A 25,163-nucleotide genomic window follows, 5' to 3' on the forward strand; every position below is an offset into this window, starting at 1 on the left:
TGGAGTCTCAATGAAGCCTCTAAATTTCAAATGATGGGAATGAGCTTGTGTTTCTAGCATCAATACTCTGTCTCTTAAATCCTGAGTTTCTTTTTGAAGATGTTGATTTTTCATTTGTAAAGTCATCCCAGAGTCATTACTGAGTCTGTTTTTGCATCCGTTTTCTTGACTTGGAGGGATAAGTCTTTAATCTGTTCTGTAAGTGGTGAGATTTTCTCATTGAGAGTGGAGTCAAGCTTTTTCATTTATATATATAAATTTTGGCCACTGTGTGACACAGAGTGTTGGACTGGATGGGCCATTGGCCTGATCCAGGATGGATTCTCTTATGTTCTTATGTTAATATATATATTTTTACAGGGGTCGTGCAAAGTTTCATATTTTGGTGGATTTGGTTTCAGACTCACTTCCAAGTAACTGGAGAGTAGACAGCTGCTTTAATTATAGTGCGATGATAGTAATATGAACAATTCATGAATGAGATGTGATATGGACTAGTATTGTGTCCTTTTTCATGGAGACTCAGTGCAGCTCAGAAAAGACGACAAACAATTCCATCAGATAGCGAAGACCTCCAATAAACAATGCTGCAGGGCTTGTATTAAAGAACTTTCAAATAAACTAACAGAGCATGGCAAGATTCCATCTTTTTGCACACAATTGTTAGTCTCAAATGAATCAGCACAGTGTCAAGGAACCTGAATACTGATATTTATACTCTTCCTCCAAATCACAAAAAGGTTTTGTTCTTTCAGGTGCACATCTCTACTCACAATTAGTTATACTGGCACTTACAGTTTATCAGTTTAAATATTATGTCAAGCTATTCTAGTTTGCATTCCACTTATAACCACTTATTAGTCTTGCACTCTATTCACTTCAGTGAATATGCCAGCGCGATAAAGAATAAAAGTGGGAGGGGGGGTGGTCAGGAAAAATGCAGAAAAACCTGCAGGTTAGTTCAGATATTAATGGGAAACTAATGGTTAAGGAACCATAACTGTAATTTGTCTTGATGTCTGTAGCAGAGACAAAACAGTCCATCCTATCTAATTACCCATAAACACAACACTTGCGTGTGTCAGTGCAGATATAATACTGCCTATCCTTTAACCAACGCTAAAGGAACTCAGACAGATGCAGCATCACATGCTTACTCCCAGACTTCCTTTTGTTGCATGCATTCTTCCACTCTTTACTCCCTATGTTTGTAGTGACATTAGCTATTGTTAGCTTATAACTGATATCTGAAATCAGAGGCTGATGCTGGCTTCAAATCATGAGTTAGAAGCAAGTCTGATTATATGAGTCACAGTTAACATTCACACAAACACAAGGACTATTCAGTCTGGCAGGAAAATTAATGCATGAGGGAGAGCAGAGTGTGAGTTCCTGTGAACCACTTCCAATCCATTAACAACAACAGGCAATGAAGTGACAGGTAGCATTACAACCATGCCAGTTTCAACAAAATATTTAGAGTACACTTGGAAGGAAATTGAATACTGATTGTAACATATTAGTCATCATGCGATGAGAAACATTAATGTGACTGAGCTTATTAAAATTTCACAAATGTGAACAGATGTGCACTTATATGAAAGTAATTTCTTTACCTGGATCACATGGGACAGTCACAGCAGTTCCACCGGGAGCAAATGGGTCATTGTGTATCAGTGTTTCCATCTAATTTTTTTTTTAAAAAAAATCTAAGGTAAGGTTCTGTAAATTGTAACAATTCTTAATGTTATTAAATAACTTAATATTTAATTCAGAAATAACACCTCAATTTCTGTAAAGTCTTTAATCAGTTAGTATATGCCAAAGAATATAGGAGTGGTTGGCTCCCAGTTACACAAATCTTACAGCTACATTTAATGCATAGAAAGGCATTTCAAAAGAAATCAAATGCCTTTTAATGTGAAACCTGAATAGTCAGCTGTTGCCTTAGTTCCTTGCAGCCATTTAGTACTTAACTTTTTTCAAGAAGTCATATAAAAATCTGTGGAACCAAAACAATTTCAGCTTGTTAAATGTACCCAACACACAATGTTTAGTTTTCAGGGTTCTAAGATATTAAAACCTCAGAGAATTTCTGCCTAAGCAAAGCAATAGTGACACACAATTTACTGGTACCCATGCAGGTGCTATTAAAACACCAATAGTCTATGAAAAATCTTTGGATTTCTGAAAAAACAGGTGCTGAATACATTAAGTTATAACTATTAAGTAACATACTTTTTAAAAAAATGGGTGCAATTTGGAACAGCAGCGCTGATCTACTCCTCTGTCTACTATTTAATGATGTGCTACATGGTCTAGCATGGGATCGCCAATGTGGTGCCTATAGGTGCCATGGTGCCTATTGTTACCTTTTCTGGCTCCTGCCAAGTGTTTTTAAAATTTGGTGGGGCTTTCATCTAGCAAGACTTCTAATTGAGAACTGGAGATTTGATTGGTTGTGCAGATTATTTTTAAAAAATGCTTTGCATTTTTTGTCTGGCTCAGCCTCCGGTGGCAGCCATATTGTGGCAGCACCCACCATGATGTGTCAAATTCCAAAGGTGTCCACAGGCTCACAAAGATTGGGGCTGCTAGTCTAGCATTTCTAATTATACCCGAGAAATCAAGGAAGCCAGATTTTCTATGTATTGCATCCCACTTGACCTTGACGACTTATACAAGAATGACAATGCACCTAGCAACAGAGACCAGCGGCCACATGCTTATTGTCTTTAACAGACTTGTTGGAAAATGCAGGAAGACTAAGCTGAGTTCACTCGAGTAATTTTAAGGAGCATTTCACATTAAAGCTTCACATATACAAACTGAAAATGACATATTCCCTTCTCTCAGACTTACTGTGGATTTACTGTTGTTGCTGGTTGCACTGAAAGGGTCAATACTTTCAAAAGGATCTGTGGACGACTGCTTGAAAAAGCAGTCTGCAGCAAAAGGATCTGAACCTTTGAAAGGATCACCACCAAAAGGATCTTTAGAAAAAACAAAGCCAAGGCAGAATTATTGAAGACGTATCTTGAATATATTACCAGCAAAAGCTATAAAATAGTTTCTGTTGAGGATAAATGAACAATGTATTTATCCTCATCAGTTACAAGTTCAGTGTCGGAGAAACTTCCAGTGCACAGCTATTTCCTGAAAAGCTTTCCCATCATTTAAGGCATTCACACCATAATCTCCGGTAGCTAGTTTATACCCGAAGTCTTCCATGTGGCTAGACCTGGGACCCACTTTATATCCCAACCTGTAACATGGCTCCCATTTAACACATTTTTACTTTTTACACAAATACAACAAGCTATCACAATCTTCAAGGCTATGACACAGAAATTCACAAGGCAATATACATAACATCACTACTCTATCCACGTATCTCACCCTGAGTTGCCTGGAGGAAGGGAAAGATAAAAATGTTAAACAATTAAAATACCGCTTATCTTGCCTTCTTAATGTAGTCCTTCAAATGCTTACACTATGTGATGCCTCACAGCACCCATGCAAGGGAACATTATTAATAGAGACTGAGGCAACCAAGACACAACAACTAGTCTATGTCGGACCACTGACCTGAAATCTGAACTCAAACCAAAACCCAGAACCCAGATCCCCATCCACTCAAACACACTTCCTGTTCCTATGAAACACACTTATTTTATTTCTCATAAGCCACAATGAAAGAAAGGTGAGTCAAGCAGGAAAAACAACAAAAAGAGTGAACTCAGCTTTTCTGGCCTTGATTCAGAAATATTTCCCTAGAATTCAGAAAACAGCTGTGTCCTGTCCTAGCCTGCCCCTCTTACAAAACCCTTCCAAAACTGGAATAATTCAGAGCCCATTGCACTTTCTATGATAGCATCAAAACTACAAGAAAGACAAAATCCTTCCCCCTTCAACCTACACTGTAATCCTCCAAACCCTTATAAACTAGCTGTTGTGGTGACAGGAAGGGAAATCTCTCATATCCCCTTCCTTGCCTCGAGAATGCTGCTACAGAAGCTTCCCAGGCACCAGTGCAAATACAGTTTTCCCAGTGTACCTTGGGGAGGGACGGTGGCTCAGCGGTAGAGCATCTGCTTGGTAAGCAGAAGGTCCCAGGTTCAATCCCTGGCATCTCCAACTAAAAAGTGTCCAGGCAAATAGGCGTGAAAAACCTCAGCTAAGACCCCAGAAAGCCGCTGCCGGTCTGAGTAGACAATACTGACTTTGATGGACCGAAGGTCTGATTCAGTATAAGGTGGCTTCATATGTTCATATGTACCTGACGTCAATATATATAGCATATACAAAACTCTTCTCATCAGAAAATGCTTGTGGCTATAAAACACTAAATATTCAGACCACACAGCTTTTGCAACTTGACAGGTGGCCCTTCTGCTTCCTTAAAAAATGGACAGGTTAGGATAGCTAAAGAATGCTATGGCCACCTGCCAGGTTGCAAAAGCAGATGGGTTTGAGCATCTAGCACTTTACAGCCACAAGCATTTTCTGTTGGAAAGAACTTCATGTACACTAGGCACATGGACATCAGGCATACTTGGAAGACTACATTTCCTAAATTCCCTGGGAAACCACAGACAGAACACTAAAAACTAGCTAATTTTTGTTCTAAAATAAGCTCATCATTTATCACAGTTCTCTCTGAAGAGATTCTCTGCAAGCAGGGTTTTCTTTCCTCGTATAACAAGGTTATTTTATATCAACAGTTACTGGGTAAAACCTGCTAAGTTCAAGGTCAAGTGCAGGTGTTTCTACGCAAAACAAAATTTGTAGTTCCTTATATATCACTGCTTCTGGATTATTGAAAGGAAAAGAAGATTCTTACCAATCTTGCCAAATGGGTCATCTTTGAAAGGATCACCTGTTTAAAAAGAATGAAAGACTATATGTGATATCTGAGTGGTTCGATATAGTCAAAGAACAGAGAGCTTGAGCAGGCTACTTCAAAAACTTTCCAGAGCTTCTCTAGCATTTGAAGGGCACTCTTCTACCCCTCAATGATAGCGCTGCTTTACAGGTGTCCTCTACTGCAACACTTCTCAAGATAGCTCCACTCAGAGCATATACCTTCCATTGTCACAGTTCTTGACCCTAAAAAACGTAAAGGTAGTCCCCTGTGCAAGCACAAATTGTTTTTGACTCTGGGATGATGTCACATCACGACATTTTCATGGTAGACTTTTTTTTTATGGGGTGGTTTGCCATTGCCTTCCCCAGTCATCTACACTTTCTTCCCAGCAAGCTGAGTACTCATTTTACCAATCACGGAAGGATGGAAGGCTGAGTCAACCATGAGCCAGCTACCTGAACCCAGTTTCCGCCGGGATTGAACTCAGGTCGTGAGCAGAGCTTAGGACTGCAGTACTGCAGCTTTACCACTCTGTGCCACAGGGCTGCTTGACCCTAGGCTACAACAAATTCTAGTAGACTACACAATCCATCCAGAAAGAGTTTGTGTGGAAGCCCTTTCCTCTTTGTTCTTTCCCGAGAACACAAAAAAATGACCAAATTGCACTCTGAGAGTCTGTGTCTGTTGTAAACCTTTTTTAAAAAAAATTGTGACAGTTGAATGCTTTCTTCTCATCCTGAGCATTTAGAAAATTAACAGCTTTAGGTAAAAATTATCAACTTGCTTGAACATCCCATGGCATCTATAAAGGGTCATTGTAAACAAAGTTTATCTACTTTATAAGCTACAAAAATAGTAAATGCACTCATGACAATAAAGAGTTTCAGAGTACATTACACTATAGATAAAAATTAAGTTGTTTTACTTGTTATAACAGGAGATCATGTACCAAGTACAAGCAGAAATATTACTCAGGATATAATGACAGCACCTAAATTAGTAACAGCAAAAAACTGGAAACATATACTTCAAATAATGTTAGAATGAGGATGAAGTATGGTATCTGCTGACATTATCTAAATTAACAGAATGTGTACACTTAAGAGATGGATGGCAGTAAAAGCTACTGTTTTGCAAGTATTGGCAACCTTTTCTAAGCTACTGGAAAGGCACTTGATTTAACCACTGATATGTACAATATCTCTTCCGTGTTGTAAGTATTTTCACGTTTTTGTGTGCATGGACATGAAAGTCTGTATCTTGAATAAAACTTTGTTAATCTTAAAGGGGCCACTGGACTAAAACTTTATTCTGCTGCTTCAGACCAACGTGGTTACTGACCTTAATCTATTTTCATAGAATCATAGAGTTGGAAGGGACCTCCAGGGTCATCTAGTCCAACCCCCTCCACATTGCAGGAAACTCATGAACACCTCCCCCTAAATTCACAGGATCTTCATTGCTGTCAGATGGCCATCTAGTCTCTGTTTAAAAACCTCTGCTTAAAAAAAGGAGAGCCCACTACCTCCCGAGGAAGCCTGTTTCACTGAGGAATTGCTCTGTCAGGAAGTTCTTACTAATGTTCAGCTGGAAACTCTTCTGATTTAATATGTAAATTTTTAAAAATGGAATGATAATATTGTATAAATGATAGTAGATGTAGACAGTAGTATGATGGTTTTCAGTTCTCCTGTCTCACTGTGTTAAAATGTATCTTTGTTTATTGTTTTCTTATATCATTGAAGATGGAGTATGACAAGTGTTATGAATCATCTACTTAATATCTTTTTCTATGTAACTGCATTTACAAAACTGAAAATCTGTACAATATGTATCAAAAACAATTTTTAAAAAGCTAGTAAACCTCTGGTAAAATATTTAGATTCCAGGTAAGCCAACAAATATTTCCTTTTATCAGGAATATGAAATGCTGCAGTCACAACGAAATTAATCCTCAGTGTACACACTGACAAAATATACTCTTATATCAACCAATGAACAAACATGACTCCAAAACACATATCTGAGGACCCAGAAAATTCTTTAAAATCAGTAACAATATTATGTTTTTATGGTCTTGACAAATAACAAAACCAAATTTGGAGAACTGTCTCATGTGCCTCTCACCCTGACAGGAAATAAACAACTGTGCTCTGCTTCCCCTCAGAATGCAAAAAGGTAGATAAACCCATTAGTCATGGTTGACAGAGCACAGGTTAAAACATGGAGCTCCTGCAGAAGATCCCGTGGTCGGTCTAAGCAGCCTTACTGTGGGACTGCACAGCAACCATGAACGGTTCATAATACAGAAATAGGCCCTCAACAAGATGAGTTAATGATATCTACCGAAACAAGAGAGTTGTCACACCAGCCAAAAGATGGAACTGCCATTAACATTTAGTAAAATTTCCAATAGTTACTTCTTGTGTGAATTTCAAAAAGAATAGTATAGTTCTACTGACACATCAGAATTAAACTGGCACATGTGCCAGGCTTCAAAAAAGAATGCTGCACTGGCAGTATTATATTATCACTGAAAGAGGTTGTTTGCAAAGAGCTCATGGCCCATCTCTTTAATAGAAATTTAATGATATACACTGACTCTACATCATACACCAATCACCTCTTGAGACTACAGGTGCAAGAAAGGAAGGAATATTTGCTCACTTAATGTACTAAAGTACAAGCAGAGTCTAATTTCTAGGATTGTCTCCCCCTTTACTCACAGTCTTCTTAACTTCTGTTGACAGCAAAAGGAGGTGTTTCCCCATCGAGTAGCTTTCAAAAGCTCCTCTTAAGACTATACACATAACTGATCCAATAGGATACAGAGAAAAATTTTGTGACAGTTGAGAAAGAGGGGGACATCCCACCAGGTATGAACAGAAAAAGTCTAAACTCAAACTGCAACAGTCTGAAGACTAGCCTGGAAGAAGTCATCCCAAGCACTCACTGTAAAAGCTAGTCTCAGAACCAGAACTGAAGAGAAGACGGTGGGAGAATTGCCCTGACCCTAGAACCAAAGAGAAATTCATGGTAATTGAGCAAGTCTTTTCTTTTCTTTTTTGCCAGTGTGTCAGGTGGGACAGACTAACTTCCCAGATGCAGAAAAACTGTGCATCCCTTGGTCAAAGATATAGTAGAAGTAGACTTCAACCTCTGAAGGTCTCCCTTCCTAAGGTCATATCTGCATACTGAAGGCATCACTAAAATAAAAATAGATATAAAAGTATCTGTTAACTGAAACAGCACGCACACCTGAAATTCTCCAAGCTGATGTGATGCCTATCAGAAAGGCTATGTTAAAGGGAGTCAACTCCCCAAATGGACAGGTGGCCATAAATTGAAATAGTGTTAAGACCAGAAAAAAACAGTATGTAGCTCCCCTGCAGGAAATCAATGTTCTATAGGGGATTCAGCAGGGAAACACGCTTAAGCATGGCTTGGGGGGGGGGGGGGAAGCAGGGATCATTTGCATATTAGGCCACACCCCCTGGTATCAGCATTGTTTCACACATTTGGAACTCATTTGCTTATTAGGCCACACCTCCCAATGCCAAGTCAGCTGGAACTGTGTTCCAACATGTTCCCACTCAAAAAAAGCCCTGCCCTTAAGTGTTGTGAGCAAGACCTACCCCTGCTTTAACCCAATGACTGCTGAAATGGCTGCCACCTGACATCTTAGGGTGCTCCATACTGGGGTGACTGAAGGAACTTCCACAGGTCTCCAACTTCGAGCCTCTTGACCTAAGGGTTTGCTGGAACACCAGCAAATGAAAACTGCCATGTGTACATTGGTTGAGGCCTTATAAGATGCTAAGAACACTGAAGCAATTTCTCTTGAATAGCCTATACCCAGACCTAGCACTGCTCAACCTCCAAACTATCAGTTGTACGAGATATGGCTGTGGGCTGATCACTGGACCTTAAGACAAAAGATCCCAGCTCTGAGGGTAATGTCACAGAAGCTAAGAGGACTACGTGAGTAGATCCTGGAACCAATTCCTCCATGGCCAGAATGGTATGATCAGAATCTGTTCTACTTTGAGCTCTACTACTGAGTGAACAAATCTCAGGATAAGCATTGTGGGAGAAAATGAAGTCCTTTAAGCCACTCACAAATCAGGATGTCTGATCCCAAGGCCTGAGAAAAGAAGCACAGCTGAGAAAGCAAACAAGAGCTGATAAGGAAGATCTGCCCAGGAAGATTCACTTGAGATCCTCCTACTGGTTTTAGGTCAGTGATCTTTTAAAAAATTTTTTTCAAGAGGGTGGATAATTAAAATTAGTAGAAATTTGTATTATTTGCATGTAGTATAGTTATCGCTTGCTTTACTATAAAGTAAGAACATAAGAGAAGCCATGTTGGATCAGGCTCATCCAGTCCAACACTCTGTGTCACACAGTGGCCACAAAAAAACCCAAAGTGCTATCAGGAGGTTCACAAGTGGGGCTAGAAGGCCTTCCATTTTGCCCCCCCCCCCCCAAGCACCAAGAATTAGACCATCACTGCCCCAGACAGTTCCAACGATATGCTGTGGCTAACAGACACTGGTGGACCTCTGCTCCATATTTTTATCCAATCCCCTCTTGAAGCTGGCTATGCTTGTAGCCTCCACCACGTCCTGTGGCAGTGAATTCTACATGTTAATCACCCTTTGAGGGAAGAAGTACTTCCTTTTATCCATTTTAAACTGACTGCTCGGCAATTTCATTGAATGCCCACGAGTTCTTGTATTGTGAGAAAGGGAGAAAAGTACTTCTTTCTCTACCTTCTCTATTCCATGCATAATCTTGTAAACCTCTATCATGTCACCCTGCAGTTGATGTTTCTCCAAGCTAAAGAGCCCCAAGTGTTTTAACCTTTCTTCATAGGGAAAGTGTTCCAAACCTTTAATCATTCTAGTTTTCTGGACTTTTTCCAATGCTATAATATCCTTTTATGAGGTGCGGTGACCAGAATTGTACACAGTATTCCAAATGAAACCGCACCATTATACAGGGGCATTATGATACTGGCTGATTTGTTTTCGATTCCCTTCCTAATAATTCCCAGCATGGCTTTGGCCTTTTTTATTGCAATCGCAAACTGCCTTGACATTTTCAGTGAGTTATCTACCACTACTCCAAGATCTCTCTCTCTTTGTCAGTCTCTGCCAGTTCACACCCCATCAACTTGTATTTGTAGCTGGGATTCTTGGCCCCAATGTGCATTACTTTGCACTTGTCCACATTGAACCTCATCTGCCACGTTGACGGCCACTCACCCAGCTTCAACAGATCCCTTTAGAGTGCCTCACAATCCTCTCTGGTTCTTACCACACTGAACAATTTAGTGTCATCTGCAAACTTAGCCACTTCACTGCTTACTCCCAACTCCAAATCATTTATGAACAAGTTAAAGAGGATGGGACCCAGTACTGAGCCCTGCGGCACCCCACTGCTTACCATCTTCCACTGAAAAGATTGCCCATTTATACTCACTCTGTTTCCTATTAATTAACCAGTTTTTCATCCACAAGAGGACTTGTCCTTTTACTCCATGACTCTCGAGCCTACTAAGAAGCCTTTGATGAGAAACTTTATCAAAAGCTTTCTGGAAGTCAAGGTAAACAACATCTATTGGGTCCCCTTTGTCCACATGTTTGCTCACCCCCTCAAAGAACTCTAACAGGTTAGTGAGGCAAGATCTTCCCTTACAGAACCCATGCTGAGTCTTCCTCAATAACTTGTGTTCATCAATGTGCCTACTCATTCTCTCTTTGATAATGGTTTCTACCAACTTTCCCGGTATTGAAGTCAGACTGACTGGCCTGCAGTTTCCCGGATCTCCTCTGGAACCCTTTTTAAAGATGGAGGTGACATTTGCTACCTTCCAGTCCTCAGGAACAGAGGCAGATTTCAAGGAAAGATTACATATTTTTATCAGGAGATCCACAAGTTCACCTTTGAGTTCTTTCAGAACTCTTGGATGTATGCCATCCAGACCTGGTGACTTATTAGTTTCTAATTCGTCTATCAGTTGTAGGACCTCCTCTCTTGCCACCTGAGTCTGACTCAAGTGTTTCAACACCCCTTCCAAAATTAGCGGTTCTGGAGCGGGCAAACACTTCTCATCTTCCACAGTGAAGTCGGAAGCAAAAAATGCATTCAGCTTCTCAGCCATTTCACTATTCTCCTTCAGTAATCCTTTTAACCCTTGGTCATCCAAGGACCCCACTGCTTCTCTAGCTGGTTTCCTGCTTCTAATATATTTGAATTTTTATTGTTGGTCTTTATGTTTTTTGCAATATGCTCCTCATGGTCCTTTTTTGCCTGCCTGATCACAGTCTTGCATTTGATTTGCCACAACCTGTGTTCCCTTTTATTAATCTCACTTGGACTAGCTTTCCACCGCTTAAAGGAATCCTTCTTACCTTTTACAGCTTCCATAACTTTGTTTGTTAACCATGCAGGCCTCTTCTTATACCTGTTTGTGTCTTTCCTAACTTGTGGTATATATTTTATCTGAGTTTCTAGGATTGTAGTTTTAAATAGCCTCCAAGCTTCCCCAAGGGTTTTGACTGTATTTACCTTTCCTTTCAGTTTCCTCTTCACATGCCTCATCTCAGAGAATTTACCCCTTTTAAAGTTAAAAGTGGTTGTGCTGGTCTTTTGGGGCAACTCCCTATTTGTACAAATGGTGAAATCAATAACGTTATGGTCACTGCTCCCAAGCGGTACAATCACTTTTACATCTCTCACCAGGTCTTGGGTATTAGTTAGGACCAAATCCAGGATCACCCCACCCCTGGTAGGTTCTGTGACCATCTGCTCCATAGCACAGTCATTGAGAGCATCTAGAAACTTAATCTCTTTCTCTCAACCAGAACACATATTGACCCAATCAATCTGCGGGTAGTTAAAATCACCTATTATGACACAGTTTTTACGTTTAGCCGCTATCTTTAATCCTTCCATCATATTATAATAGTCCTCTATGTTTTGATTTGGTGGGCGATAACAAATTCCTATAGTTAAATTTCCTTTTGGGTCCTTTATTTTGACGAAAGCATTTCTAGAAGGGAATCTAATTCTCTGACCTCAGTCATACTGGACTGTATACCCTCTCTGACATAGAGAGCCACCCCACCTCCAACCCTTCCCTCCCTATCCTTCCGATATAACATATCCAGGAATCACCGTGTCCCACTGATTCTCCTCATTCCACCAAGTTTCTGAAATTCCCACAATGTCTATGTTTTCACCCAACACTAAACATTCCAAGTCTCCAATTTTTACTTCGAACACTTCTAGCATTTGTATACAAACATCTATAATTTCCCAGGCAAGTTAGGCCCGCAACCTTCCTCCTGCTGCCTCGAGACTTTGGCAGACAGCCATACTGTTTGTCACCATCTCAGTGGACAACTCTGATGCATTACCCAGTAGCAAAGTAACAGCTAACCCTTCATCTCTTTGAGATGAGTCCTCCCGAACCAGAGACATTTCATCTCCTGTCGGCTTTCCCCCAAGATTTACTTTAAAAACTGCTCTGCCACCTTTTTGATTTTAAGCGCCAGCAGCCTGGTTCCATCTGGGGACAAGTGGAGACTGTCTCTTTTGTACAGCTCCCGCTTGTTCCAGAAAGCATCCCAGTGCCTAACAAACTTAAACCCTTCCTCCCTACACCATCTTCTCATCCACACATTGAAACTTCTAATTTGTGCTTGTCTCTCCAGCCCTGCACGTGGAACAGGTAGCACTTCTGAGAAGGCTACCTTGGAGGTCCTGGCCTTAAGTCTCCTGCCTAGCAGCCTACATTTTTCCTCCAGGACCTCATGACTGCATTTCCCCACATCATTGGTGCCAACATGCACCACGACCATTGGCTCCTCCCCAGTCTATCAGCCTATCTACGACACGTGTAATGTCCGCTACCTTCGCACCAGGCAGGCAAGTCACCATATGGTCAGTACACAGTTTTGCCACCCAGCTGTCTACTTGCTGAATAGTACAAAACTTTAATAAAAACAAGTCCTTAGACATACTGATTCTGGTGTTTGAGAACCTCAATTTGTAAGACATACCTTACCATACATTATCTAAATGCAGGTTAGATAGCAGTACCCACGTTCTTAGCGAACTATGACCTAGACATAGATTACTTACTATCAAAGGGGTCAGACTCAAAGAAGTCTAAAGTGGATTCTGCAGTCTGTTCAGAGAGTTGATGAGATTCTTCATCAAATGGATCTTCCTTGGAGAGGGAAAAAGGATATTTTATACTATTTCCATTCCACAACACTATACAAATTCTCTAGGGTATTGCATCTGTTTGTACCCTTTCCCCCAAACAGAATTATTAAATGTTTTCAACTCATGTAGAACTAGTTAGATATTTTGCCATGCTGAAACTTAAAAATACTGAACAAACTCACTTGTTTAGTAAGTGCTGGTGGCAGAACCGCTTTTTCTTCTTCCACTTCTACTGCCGTTTCTGGACTATTTCTGGCCTTTTGGGGGGAAATTAAAATTTGCACATATAAATTTTCTACTGTGATATAAAACATTTGAGAGAGAAAGATGTAAGTGAATTGGTATGTGCTAAAGAATAACTATGCCAAGAGAAGCAAAATTCCCGAAAAGAAATTTTTACTGGCTTTCATTTCCCAATATACACTTTTTTTCACTGAAGTGTGAAAAAAATGAACCTAATCTTGGGAGTAAAAAAAAAAAAATCATGGTATATGGAATTAGATATTTTCCTGGTTTTATTTCTGTTATTTAACATCCAGAACAAGACAAACCATGCTAGCCTATGACATCTTTATGGCTGGATAAAGAAAATCTCTTTTTAAAAAAGACAAAGAATGGACATAAGAACATAAGAGAAGCCATGTTGGGTCAGGCCATCCAGTCCAACACTCTGTGTCACACAGTGGCCAAAAAACCCAAGTGCCATCAAGAGGTCCACCAGTGGGGCAACCTGTCATGGGTGCTGGGGACCCTGCAGAGGAAGCTGAGTCTGACGAGGAAACTGTGCCCCTGCCACCTGCACCAGTGCCCCTGCCTCCTGCTGGAGAAGATCCCAGCCCCCCTGCCTCGCCCTCTCGGGTGGCTCGTGTGCGTGACCGCCTCCGGCAGGACCTCAGGGATCGGAGGAGGGCGGCACGCTCACAAGCAAGACGCTCCCTGAGCCCTGAGTTCTGAGAGGATTCTGGCCCTCCTAAGAGCAAGGATGCTTGAGTTATGACAGGATCCTGGCTGCCTCCCTGAGCCAGCAATTAGCCCAAACGGGCAACAGCCAGCAGAGGGCTATATAGCTGTGGGCTTTGGGAGGAGGCTTTGTGGAAGCAACTAGTCATCTCCCTGACATCCTAGCATCCACTCCGGCTTGACTTTGGTTCCTGACTCCCTGACTTTGGCTTTTGACTTCTGGACTCCCTGACCTCGGCTTCTGGACCTCGGACCTGCGATACTTGTACACTGATTTGGATTTGGCGCCTCAGACCCTCCTGCTTACTGGCTACAGACCTCGGACTGCCTCTGGACTTTGCCTGACCCGGCCCCAGCCGTGACACAACCTTTGACATCCTTAACATTTGCATACAAAATAGCTTCCCAAGAGCTCTATAACTGGATTCATTTCAAGGACAGCAAATTGTTAATTTTTAAAAAAACTTCTTATGGAACTAATTGATGTGTATCTCCTATTTTAAAAAATGTGATTTTCTTAAAATAGTTTGGGTTTGCAAAATCCAGGCTTGAATGCATATGTGGATTTTGCATCTCTCTTGCACTTTCTCTCTCTCTCTCTCTCTCTCTCTCTCATACACACACACACAAACTTACAGGAAATTCATGATTTAGTTGTTCAGTATCTGCTATCTCTCTGTCAACATTCTCATTCAAGTTAGCTGTTTCACTGCTGCTGTTGCTGAGGCTAGAATGATCTTCATTCCCATTAAGTAGTGTGCTGTGTGGCTGAGCCTCCCAGCTAGACTGGCTGCTTTCCAATCCTTTGAGTTCATGAAGTTTTTCATGCACCTGTACAGAGAAATCATATATAACCTTCAACAATCTAGAAGAGAATGCAAAAATAGAACATGTCCTCACATATTTATGTAACTTGCCTATTTTCAGAATTTTCACTCTCACTTTTAAGAACACAATGAAAAAGTGGTAATAGTACAGATTCCTATGTACTTCCCAAGCCTCTTTGCAAGAGGCATCCATCTGCTTCTCACCACCACTCTACTAACTACCCCCCTCCCTTCAGGCTTTCTAACATTGAACTATCAGGATGACCTTCCATTCATAAACAAATGCAGATCTCAATATTAGCTCTGGATATTTTAAATTTTCTCCACAATACCAGTTTTTGACAATACTTAATGGATGCAGAAACTGAGTTATCAGAAACATGAGTCTATAAAGCTTCAAAGCAAGTGGTGGTGCTTACACATATAACTCTGGGACCAGTTCTGAGATCAAAGATCACTATCTCCCATATGGAGCTGCTTTCCTGGTGAGATTATTATCAGAAGACCTTGATGTGTACCCCCAGACTGAAACCAGGTGGGTGAACAGAGATGGTGCCTTCTTAAGAATGCATCAGGATCCATAGTATGTGCTCCTGCTGCCATTGTTATTTTTCTTCCTGGATGGTTTTACCTACAACATAACCAGGCCTCATTTTGGCCAGGAGTTCAAGCTCTGGAACCTCTAAATTTTATTGTGTGCTTTCTTTCTTACCTCCCCCCCCCCACCCCAAAAACCCTTGCTTCTCTGGGCTCCATTGTTCAAACCCCCTGTGCGAATTTTGCTGAACTCCAAGATTTGACAAACTTTCTAACATTTCCCCCCACAAAAAATGGGAAAAAACCTGAACATACGACGCAGATAGATGGAAATCATCATGCCACTGTGGCCACACAGGTGAAAGTAAGTATGATGGGAGTAAGGTTTAATTATGACAATTGTGATTCAAGAAGCATTGTAAGGTGAATGCTGAGCTGATATAATTTAGTACACCTTCTGGTAATGTCAGGGGTGTGTGGCATATGCAAATGAGTTGTGCTAATGAGCTCCGGCACCTCTTTTCCTATGAAATGACCCCTGAACACAACTATCACCAGTGCCAGATTAAATCCTGTGGAAGCCCCTAGGCAGTCAAAATCGGGAGGGGGGGGGCTTGCAAATTATCTCAGAGCCGGAGCGCTTGCCCTGCCGCCTGTGGCCCCCACTGCAGTCTACAGGCACCTTCTCAAAAGCCCCTTTGACAAAGCTGCAGGGGAGAGGCAGAGAGAGGGAAACTTGGTGACGATGCCAGCAGCAGCCACACAAGGCAAGTTGGGTGAAGAGCGGCTCAGTTGCTGGTTGCACATGCAGGCTGGGAGGGCTGCAAGCAGAGGGAAAACTGGTGGGGAAAGCCATCCCAGGGCCCCTAAAGGTCCGGGGACCCATAGGTCAATGTCTGCTTGGCCTAATTGTTAATCCGGCCCTGACTATCACTGATTGTAGTTTGTTGTTCACACTAAGGCCAATAGTAACTGCTTGGGAACGTGGGGCCTCCCCTCCCCTCCTTCCTTTCAAGGATCTGGAAAAGGCTGGGAATGTCCTCTGCATCTCCAGGATAAGGAGATGAGTGCACTGTGAATTGCTGCCTGAAGAATTATTTCTTTGAAGTTTGGGGGGTGGGCACGTTTCTGAAATAATTAAATGCTGCTTGTAGGTTTTAGTTTCACTCTGTAGAGAAAGGTTCGAACTAGTAACATATCAATAAAGCTTCACCTATGCTTTCATAAGTTGAAATCTAAGTGTTACTTGGCAAAACCTCACAGAATGACACCTATATTGTAGACCTTTTGCCCCCTGAAGGATCACCTGACACAGAATCTACAGTCTTCTAGTCACCAAGTGAATACATTTTTTTTCTTTTAGACATTTTAATCTACTACCTATTTTATGTGTACCATCTATTTTATGCTAGTTTTCTGACTCTTATGCTGCTTCATGTTAGACTCGTGTGGTTTATGCATTGGCACTTTTCTTTTACAGTTTCCTTTTGGAGCATTTTCTTTTTTAGTCAAATCCACACATTTGACCACATGTACATTGTGAAAATTGTCTGTAAGCTGCTATGGTACAATGTGGCTCTCTAGGCATACTCTAAACATGTAATGTGTGAAACAATCCTAAGAATTTGGAGAAAGCCTTCATTCCATACTTTGTGTTAGTTTCTAGTCAAATTTTCAAGAATCACAATTTATTTTCAATACTATGGCCCCCTTTCACTTGAAACTGTGATGCAAATCTAGTGCATTGTTTAAATAAACTCAAATTGTGAAAAAACATGGGTAGCTTCCACAACTATGTTTTGGGAACACAATACAGTTCCAGGCATTTGCTGATTCCATAAATTCAGCATGCCTTGAACATTCTATTGGTTGACTTTTAAGATAGGCCTTTTAAAGACTATTTTGTGTTGTCTGGGTCTTATTTGTGCTGGATGAAAATGGAAATTTAATTAGACTGAAAAAAATTGATGAGGTATCTGAGCTAGATATCAGTGGTTAAAGGAGAAAAGAAAACTGTAAGAAGAAACATGTAAATGACAAAAAAACTGTTTTCCTTACTGAAGCAATTTTTTGTTGGGAGTCCTGAAGATCCTGCTGAAGAGGTCTCAGTTGTAACTTCCCTGCCTCTACACATTTTTCTAGCTCTGCAGTTTCTTGCTGTAGTTGGATAAGCTCTTCCTGAGCTTTATTTAACTCATCTTTGCATGTTGAGATTTTGGACTCCTGATCAGTTATTTCTGCCTTCAGAGATGCAATCTGCAACAGAACATGAGAAACATATTTCACTGTAGTATTCAGCATCTAATCCTAACTTAAGCCTGTACTGGGGCATATAACAGGACATTGGAGTGACAACAGCTATTTATAGCCCACATCTTTTCCCTTCCAGGCCAACAATCTCTGTGTCGGCTTCAACTGGCATGCTGGGAAACAGAAGTTATATCTACCTTGGCCTTTATTACAACAGATATTTTTCTTCTGCCTGGAAGTTATGGTTTTCACTGTATATCAAGAAAAGAAAACTATACTGCATAAAAACTGAGTCTCTTCTTCGAGATTTTGTAAGTCTAATGATTAATACTTTTAAAAAACCCAGTTTAAATAGTGTTTAGGTGGTGCTGATGTACCAAATTCAGATGAGGCTTCTCTAGTAGATCAAGTTAAAAGCTTGTGGGTATTCTTGGACCTGGCACTTGTCAATGGACAAGCAAGTTGGTGCTGTTGTTAGGAATGCCTTCTTTCAATTACTTTTAATTTATAAACTAACCCCTTACTTAGGTTCTGCTGACCTAGCCATCCTGATCCATGCCACCGTAACATCTAGATGACCTTCAACGGCATCTGGATCGGGGCTGCTCGGCGATGCTGATGTTGTTGGACCTATTGGCTGCGTTTGATACGGTCAACCATCGGTTACTGACCTGCCGCCTTGCCGACGCGGGGATCCAGGGGTTAGCTTTACAGTGGCTTTCCTCTTTCCTCGAAGGTCGGGGACAAAGGGTCGCGATTGGGGGTGAGCTATCCTGGAGGCGCACACTTGACTGCGGAGTGCCTCAGGGGGCGGTTCTCTCCCCGATGTTATTCAACATCTAAATGCGTCCCCTTGCCCAGATCGCCCGAAGGTATGGGCTGGGTTGCCACCAGTATGCTGATGACATCCAGCTCTATCTGCTTATGGACGGCTGACCGGTCTCCGCCCCAGAAAATCTAGACCGGGCGCTACAGGAAGTGGCTGGGTGGCTCAGACTGAGCGGGCTGAGGCTAAATCCAGCGAAGACAGAGGTCCTTTGCTTGGGTCGTCGGGGTCCGGGGAGGGAAATCCCCCTGCCAGCTTTTGACGGTGCACCGCTGATAGTAGCGAACAGGGTCAAAAGCCTGGGGGTACTATTGGAGTCCTCCTTAACGATGGAGGCTCAGATAGCAGCCACTGCCAAGTCCGCATTTTTTCATCTTAGGCAGGCAAGGCAGTTGGCCCCCTTCCTGGAGCGCGACGATCTAGCAACAGTGATCCACGCCACGGTCACCTCGAGGTTGGACTACTGCAATGCTCTCTACATGGGGCTGCCTTTGTGTCGAACTCGAAAGCTGCAGCTAGTGCAGAATGCCGCGGCCCGGCTGCTGCTAGGGCTCCCAAGAAGGGAGCACATCTGGCCGGGGCTCTGGGACCTGCACTGGCTGCCAATAACTTACCGAGTCCGGTACAAGGTGCTGGTTATTACCTTTAAGGCCCTATATGGCCTAGGACCTGCCTACCTGAAGGACCATCTCTCCCCACATGTTCCCCAGAGAGTACTGAGATCGGGAACTCAAAACCTCCTGGTTATCCCCGGGCCAAAAGAAGTCCGTTTAAAATCTACCAGGGACCAGGCCTTTTCTGTTATGGCCCCTTCCTGGTGGAACCAGCTGCCGGAAGAGGTGAGGGCCCTGCGGGACCTTGCTCAGTTCCGCAGGGCCTGTAAGACAACCCTCTTCCGGCTGGCCTATGACTAACTGCCACAAGAAACTAAGTGTGGTTTTACTAGACTTCTGCTGTTCTTAATGTTTTAAATGTTTTAACTATTTTACTGTTTAAATGTTTAAACCTTATTTATGTTAGATTCCATGTTGTAAGCCGCCCTGAGCCACTCACTGGAAAGGGCGGGATATAAATAAATAAATAAATAAATAAATAAATAAATAAATAAATAAATAAATAAATAAATAAATAAATAAATAAATAAATAAATCTATGTTAAATACTGTAATGCGGTTTACATGGAGCTGCCTTTGAAAATGCCTTAGGAGCTTCAATCAGTACAAAATGCAGCAGTGAGGCTCCTGTCATGAGTCAGTTATACAGTGCTCTGTTAACTTTATTTATTTTATTCAATTTTTAGCCCACCCTTTCTGTAGAACAGGCTCAGGGCAGGTTACATCATGAAAAGCCAACAGTAAAAACAGTAAAAGACCAATTAAAAATATATAAAATGTAAAATTACAAAGACTAAGATGGCAGATTCTGCCTCACAGACATGGCAGATCTTGTAGCACTGGGATGGAATGAGGGGGGAGGCCCACCGCCTCAGCTGAAAGCCTGGAGAAAGAGCTCTGTTTTACATGCCCTGCAGAATTGAAGCAGATCCTGCAGGGCCCAGATCTCCAGGGGGAGCTCATTCCACCAGGCAGGGGCCAGGGCTGAAAAGGCCCTGGCCCTCATCGAGGCTAGATGGACGTCTCTGGGGCCGGGTATTACCAAAAATTGTTGGGTTGCTGATTGTAAGGACCTGTGGGGCTCATACAGGGAGAGGCAGTCCTGAAGGTATGCTAGTCCCTGGCCATATAGAGCTTTAAAGGTAAGTACCAGCATCTTGAACCGGATCCAGTACTCAATGGGTAGCCAGTGTAGTTCACGCAGCACAGGATGGATCCGTGCCCGTAAAGGCAACGAAGTAAACATCCATGCAGCAGCGTTCTGCACCAGCATGGCTGAATCTGGGTGGCCGTCCATCAGCAGATAGAGCTGGGTATCTGCATATTGATGACACCCCAGCCCATACCTCTGGATGATCTGGGCAATGTGGCACATGTAGATGTTAAATAATATTGGAGAGAGAATTGCTCCCTGTGGCACACCACATTGTAATGGGTGTTGCTTGGATAGTTCACCCCCAAGTGTCACCCTCTGTCCCTGACCTTGGAGAAAGGAGACCAGCCATTGTAGGACCAGTCCCCGTATCCCTGCATCAGCAAGGCAGTGGGCCAACACTTCATGGTCAACTGTATCAAACGCTGCTGACAGATCAAGAAAGATCAGCAGCGCCAAACCACCTTGATCCAGATGCCTCTGGAGATCATCCCCAAGGCGACCAACACTGTCTCCGTCCCATGGGCAGGGCAGAAGCCAGACTGGAAGGGATCCAGGACAACAGCATCCTCCAAGAAAGCCTGAAGCTGCATTGCCACTGCAGCTTTATTGGTTACCTATAGGCTTCTGGGCCCAATCCAAAGAGCTGGTTATCTTTAAAGCCTTTCATACATCTCACATTGCATCTCCAGGTACAGTCCTCAGACAGCTTTCTCCTCACCTAGGAGTGTCAATCTGGCAATACTCAGGCATTCTCCGTGGCAGGTCAATTCCTCTGGAATGACCTCCAGGATCAGGTGCAGTGGATGACTTCAGCTGCCACTTTTAACGAGGTTTGTAACACTGTTTTGTTCTAGAGGGCATTTGGGGAGAAAGCTGAACAATGAAAATTAAGGCATATGTAATGAATATGAAAGAGGCCCATGAGGTCTGTAGGACACGATTTGAGGAAGAAAAGCAAGTCCTAAGGGAAATCAACCCTGACTGTTCCCTGGAAGGTCAGATGCTGAAGCTCAAACACTTTGGCCACCAAATTAGAAAGGAGCACTCACTGGAGAAGGCCCTGATACTGGGAAAGACAGAAGGCAAAAGAAGAAGGGAACGGCAAAAGATGCGATGTCTGGACAGCGTTACTGATGTAACTAACATGAATTTGAGCAGGCTTGGGAGTACGGTGGAAGACAAGAGGGCATGGCGTGACTTGGTCCACAAGGTCACAAAGAGTCGGAATCGACTGTGCAACTGAGTAACAACAACAACTGTTTTTGCCTATGTTTTTAACAATGAATATACTTTTAAAACTGTGTAATTTAATATGAGTTTGCAGAGATCAAGTGGGGTATAAATATTTTAAATAAACAATTTAACAACAACTAAAAGTATCATGGATATTTCTTTTCTCCTCCCTCTAGAAATATTATATTCTCTTTGACAATAAAAAACCCTTATTTTTGTAGGTCAAGACTAAAAAATTCAGGTGTAAAAGTTTAAATCTTGTCAACATTTCTTCAAAAGATCTCAATATGATACCACAATGAACAACTTTTTAAAAGGTAAAGGTAGTCCCCTGTGCAAGCACCAAGTCGTTACCGACCCATGGTGTGACATCATATCATGACATTTTCTTGGCAGACTTTTTACAGGGTGGTGGTGCTAAATACGGTTCTCATGTGTGTTCCCCCAACATGGCAGTAACATAGATCCTTAGCCTGGATGCATACATGCAAGCTAAGAACAGTTTCAAAACTATGAAAAAAGCTTTCTTCACCCCAGCCTATCTCCATTATGTAAGCTACTTAAATCTGCAAACAAGCAGGGGTAACATTCATCCTCCTATTTTCCCACATTAAACCTAGAAATGCCATATTTTCCTATACAAGCTATTCTCCTGTCCACATCAAATATGTACTACTTTTGCTCCTGTGAGGCACTGGATCCAACTTTTTTCAACCATGAATGAGCAGCCAAGACATACCAAATCAGCCTCTTCAGTACATTTCTGTCTGATGGTGTTGAGTTGTTCTTCCAGTTTGGCTTTCTCTTCATCAAGACCATTAAGAATTTCCTCTGCTTCCTCTTTCTGAGCCAACAGCTTCTGCAAATTATTGCTCTCTCTTTTTACTTCATCCTGAAGATCCTGAAGTATAAATAACAGAAAAAGCAAACATTTCAAGAACATAAGAAAAGCCATGTTGGATCAGGCCAATGGCCCATCCAGTCCAATACTCTGTGTCACACAGTGGCCAAACAAACCAGGTGCCATCAGGAGGTCCATCAGTGGGGCCAGGACACTAGAAGCCCTTCCACTGTTCCTTTTTAATAAAAAGGGCTACCAAAAGAAAAAAGAATAGTATGTTATTTTGGCAACTGAATCCTTGAAATACAAGGCAGGGAGAATAGCAAGAAAAGCTGAACAATGAAAATTAAGGTATATGTAATGAATATGAAAGAGGCCCATGATTTGAGGAAGAAAAACAACCCCATCAGAATGTACAATTATATTCAAAATAGAACAGGAAAACAAAGCATGGCAGACAAGATGAAGGAAGAAAATTAAGCAAAGAAACAATCTGTAGATTTTCTGAACATGTCCCACCTATAATGATAATTCTCCTCTCATAGTGGAAAATCTGACCATCCTGATTGGTTGGGGCTCAGTGGGACTGTGGGGTATCAGCCTTTGGCCTGTCAAACTATCAAACAAGAGTAATTGCATGCCATTGGTTGAGTCTGCTCTTCTCTCCTGCCTGAGTGGCTGTTTCTAGCCAGCAAAGCTGATTCTGTCAGTAAAAGGCAACCAACCTTAGTTCTGACAGTTACTGTGGGAACACACTATTGGCCCATCACATGTCGGTCACTGTCTCTGGCCTCCCACTGGCTGATGCCCCTGCCTACTGCAGACTCAGGAATGCTGAACAAACTGCCAAAAGCAGTCTTACCTCACAGACAGCCACATCTCCAACTCTTTGTATCCTCTCTGTCAACTGGCCTCAGAAAGGGCTGCAGAACTACTGTGGCCTCACTAAAGGCCTCCCAGTGCACGCAGCCTCCAAAGGCCACAGAAATAGCCAGGGAGTGTTTTCTTAGAAGCTGTGGCTGCTGCCTGGGAAATGCTAACCAGGAGCTGTTGCTAGACAACCCAGGCTGCTTTTGTCAGGAAAGGGAGAGGCCTCAGGAATATAATGCCATACAGTCCACCCTCCAAATCAGTTATTTTCTCCAGGATGGGGAGAGAGATCTGTTGTCTGGAGTCCAGATGGCAGAGATCAGCTCCCCTTGAGATGGAGGGAGCAGTGAATGCCTTCACTTGGGTGGGTGGGAAGACAGCAATGGCAGAGGGGCACTCAACCAGAGGCCTTTAGTGATACCTTTCCAGGCTGGTGGGAAATCCCTGGAGATTCTGTGGTGGAAGAGGTCATAGGGCTTCAGAGTGAGGTCTGCCAGGCCCAAGTTCTTGCTGTGGAAGCTGACTGGGTTATTTCACACCACTCACAGACTTTCCGCCTAACTTGCTTCACAGGTTGCTGTTCAGATCAAAGGGGGGAGAGTAGAATGATGTAAGTAAGCCGCTTTCACACACACACCCCACTGTGGAAAAAGCCTGCCCTTTTCCTTTATAGAGTCTGCAGGGAGGGGGAAGGAAATGGAAAGCTGAAGTCAGAGGGGCAGATAAAAGGAAGGAGACAGAGTTGCCAACTCCAGGTTAGAACATTCCTGGAGATTTAAGGAGTGGGGCCTGGAGAGGGTGAGGTTTGAGGAGCCATGGGACCTCAGACAGGTACAATGCCATTTCCTCCTGGGGAACCACTGTTGCCAATCTCCAGATGAGGGCTGGAGATCACTCAGAATTACTACTGCTTTCCAGATAGCAGTGATCAGCTCCCCTGGATGTGAAGGGGGGAGTAAATGCCTTCACTTGGATGGGTGGGAAGACAGCAAGGGGGGGCACTCTACTCCTTCTAGAGCCTGCTGTATTTTTCTTCACAATGCGCCTTACTCCTAGTTTCTTAATAACTAACATGATATTGAGCTTTCATGGATATAATTTTCATTTGGGCCAAACCTGACAGGTGGGTAAAAAAAACCCATACATTAAAAGTTCAGACATTTACTTTGCACATGGGAGCAATTCACTGAGTTTGGACTCACCCAGCTATTAGTGCTGTCTATCTAGACCCTGCATGCCATAAGGGCCTATCAGAAGCTGATGTGAATTGCAATCATTATAATAATCTAGGAAATGACATACACTAAGAGAATACTATCTGTCTATGGAGCATTCTTTGACTCATACCAGATAAGACTGAAGTGTACAGATCAGATTTCAAGTGATGTCCTATATTATGATTTATCCCTAACATCAGAACTACAGGTTCAACATTTCTCTTGCCACTGGCTGTCAGCAAGTCAGCTAAGTTATCAAGGCTCCTATGGCAAAAGAATATTAAAGGACTTATTTAATTATTATTTGTATTTATTTCTCACTGGGTTTCACTAGTGCTTTTTAAAAACTCAGAATTGCAGTGTAAACAGATAAAGGACTGTGAAGGGGTAATTCTTCACAAAGCCAGAGAGCCTTGAGTGATAGGGTTGGCATCAGCTGAACAGAGGAAGAACTAGATGCTGAGGAGAGAGGCAGTCTGATTTCAGTCCTAGCTGAGAAAAGGCAGTACTTGACAGTTTCAGAATTCAGCCTTAGCTAAGAAAAGTTTAACAGACAGGAGAACTGGAGGAAAGCTGGCAAGGAAGCTTGGGAAGTAGACAAAGACTCCCATTCAGGCCAAGGCAAGGGGATAGATCTTCTAGAGAGAGAGAAAAAAAATCTCAACCCAGTCCAACAGAGAGTTAAGCTCTGAAGAGTGCAGAGGTCCCTGGTCTGGTGTGGTTAGAA

General features: G+C 42.4%; 1 protein-coding gene across 1 annotated transcript in view; it reads right to left on the reverse strand.

The window, feature by feature from the left end:
* Window positions 1-25,163, reverse strand: part of EPS15 (epidermal growth factor receptor pathway substrate 15) — a 150,817-nt gene that overhangs the window by 14,984 nt on the left and 110,670 nt on the right. Inside the window, exons 14-21 of the mRNA XM_060231803.1 lie at window positions 22,248-22,409; window positions 17,488-17,685; window positions 14,702-14,896; window positions 13,288-13,362; window positions 13,019-13,106; window positions 4,844-4,879; window positions 2,863-2,993; window positions 1,617-1,686 (exon numbers count right to left, since the gene is read on the reverse strand). Of these exons, the coding sequence (XP_060087786.1) occupies window positions 1,617-1,686; window positions 2,863-2,993; window positions 4,844-4,879; window positions 13,019-13,106; window positions 13,288-13,362; window positions 14,702-14,896; window positions 17,488-17,685; window positions 22,248-22,409 (955 nt within the window). The remainder of the gene's footprint in view (window positions 1-1,616; window positions 1,687-2,862; window positions 2,994-4,843; window positions 4,880-13,018; window positions 13,107-13,287; window positions 13,363-14,701; window positions 14,897-17,487; window positions 17,686-22,247; window positions 22,410-25,163) is intronic.

The sequence above is a fragment of the Heteronotia binoei genome, chromosome 2, assembly GCF_032191835.1.
Source record: "Heteronotia binoei isolate CCM8104 ecotype False Entrance Well chromosome 2, APGP_CSIRO_Hbin_v1, whole genome shotgun sequence".
NCBI classification, from domain to species: domain Eukaryota; kingdom Metazoa; phylum Chordata; class Lepidosauria; order Squamata; family Gekkonidae; genus Heteronotia; species Heteronotia binoei.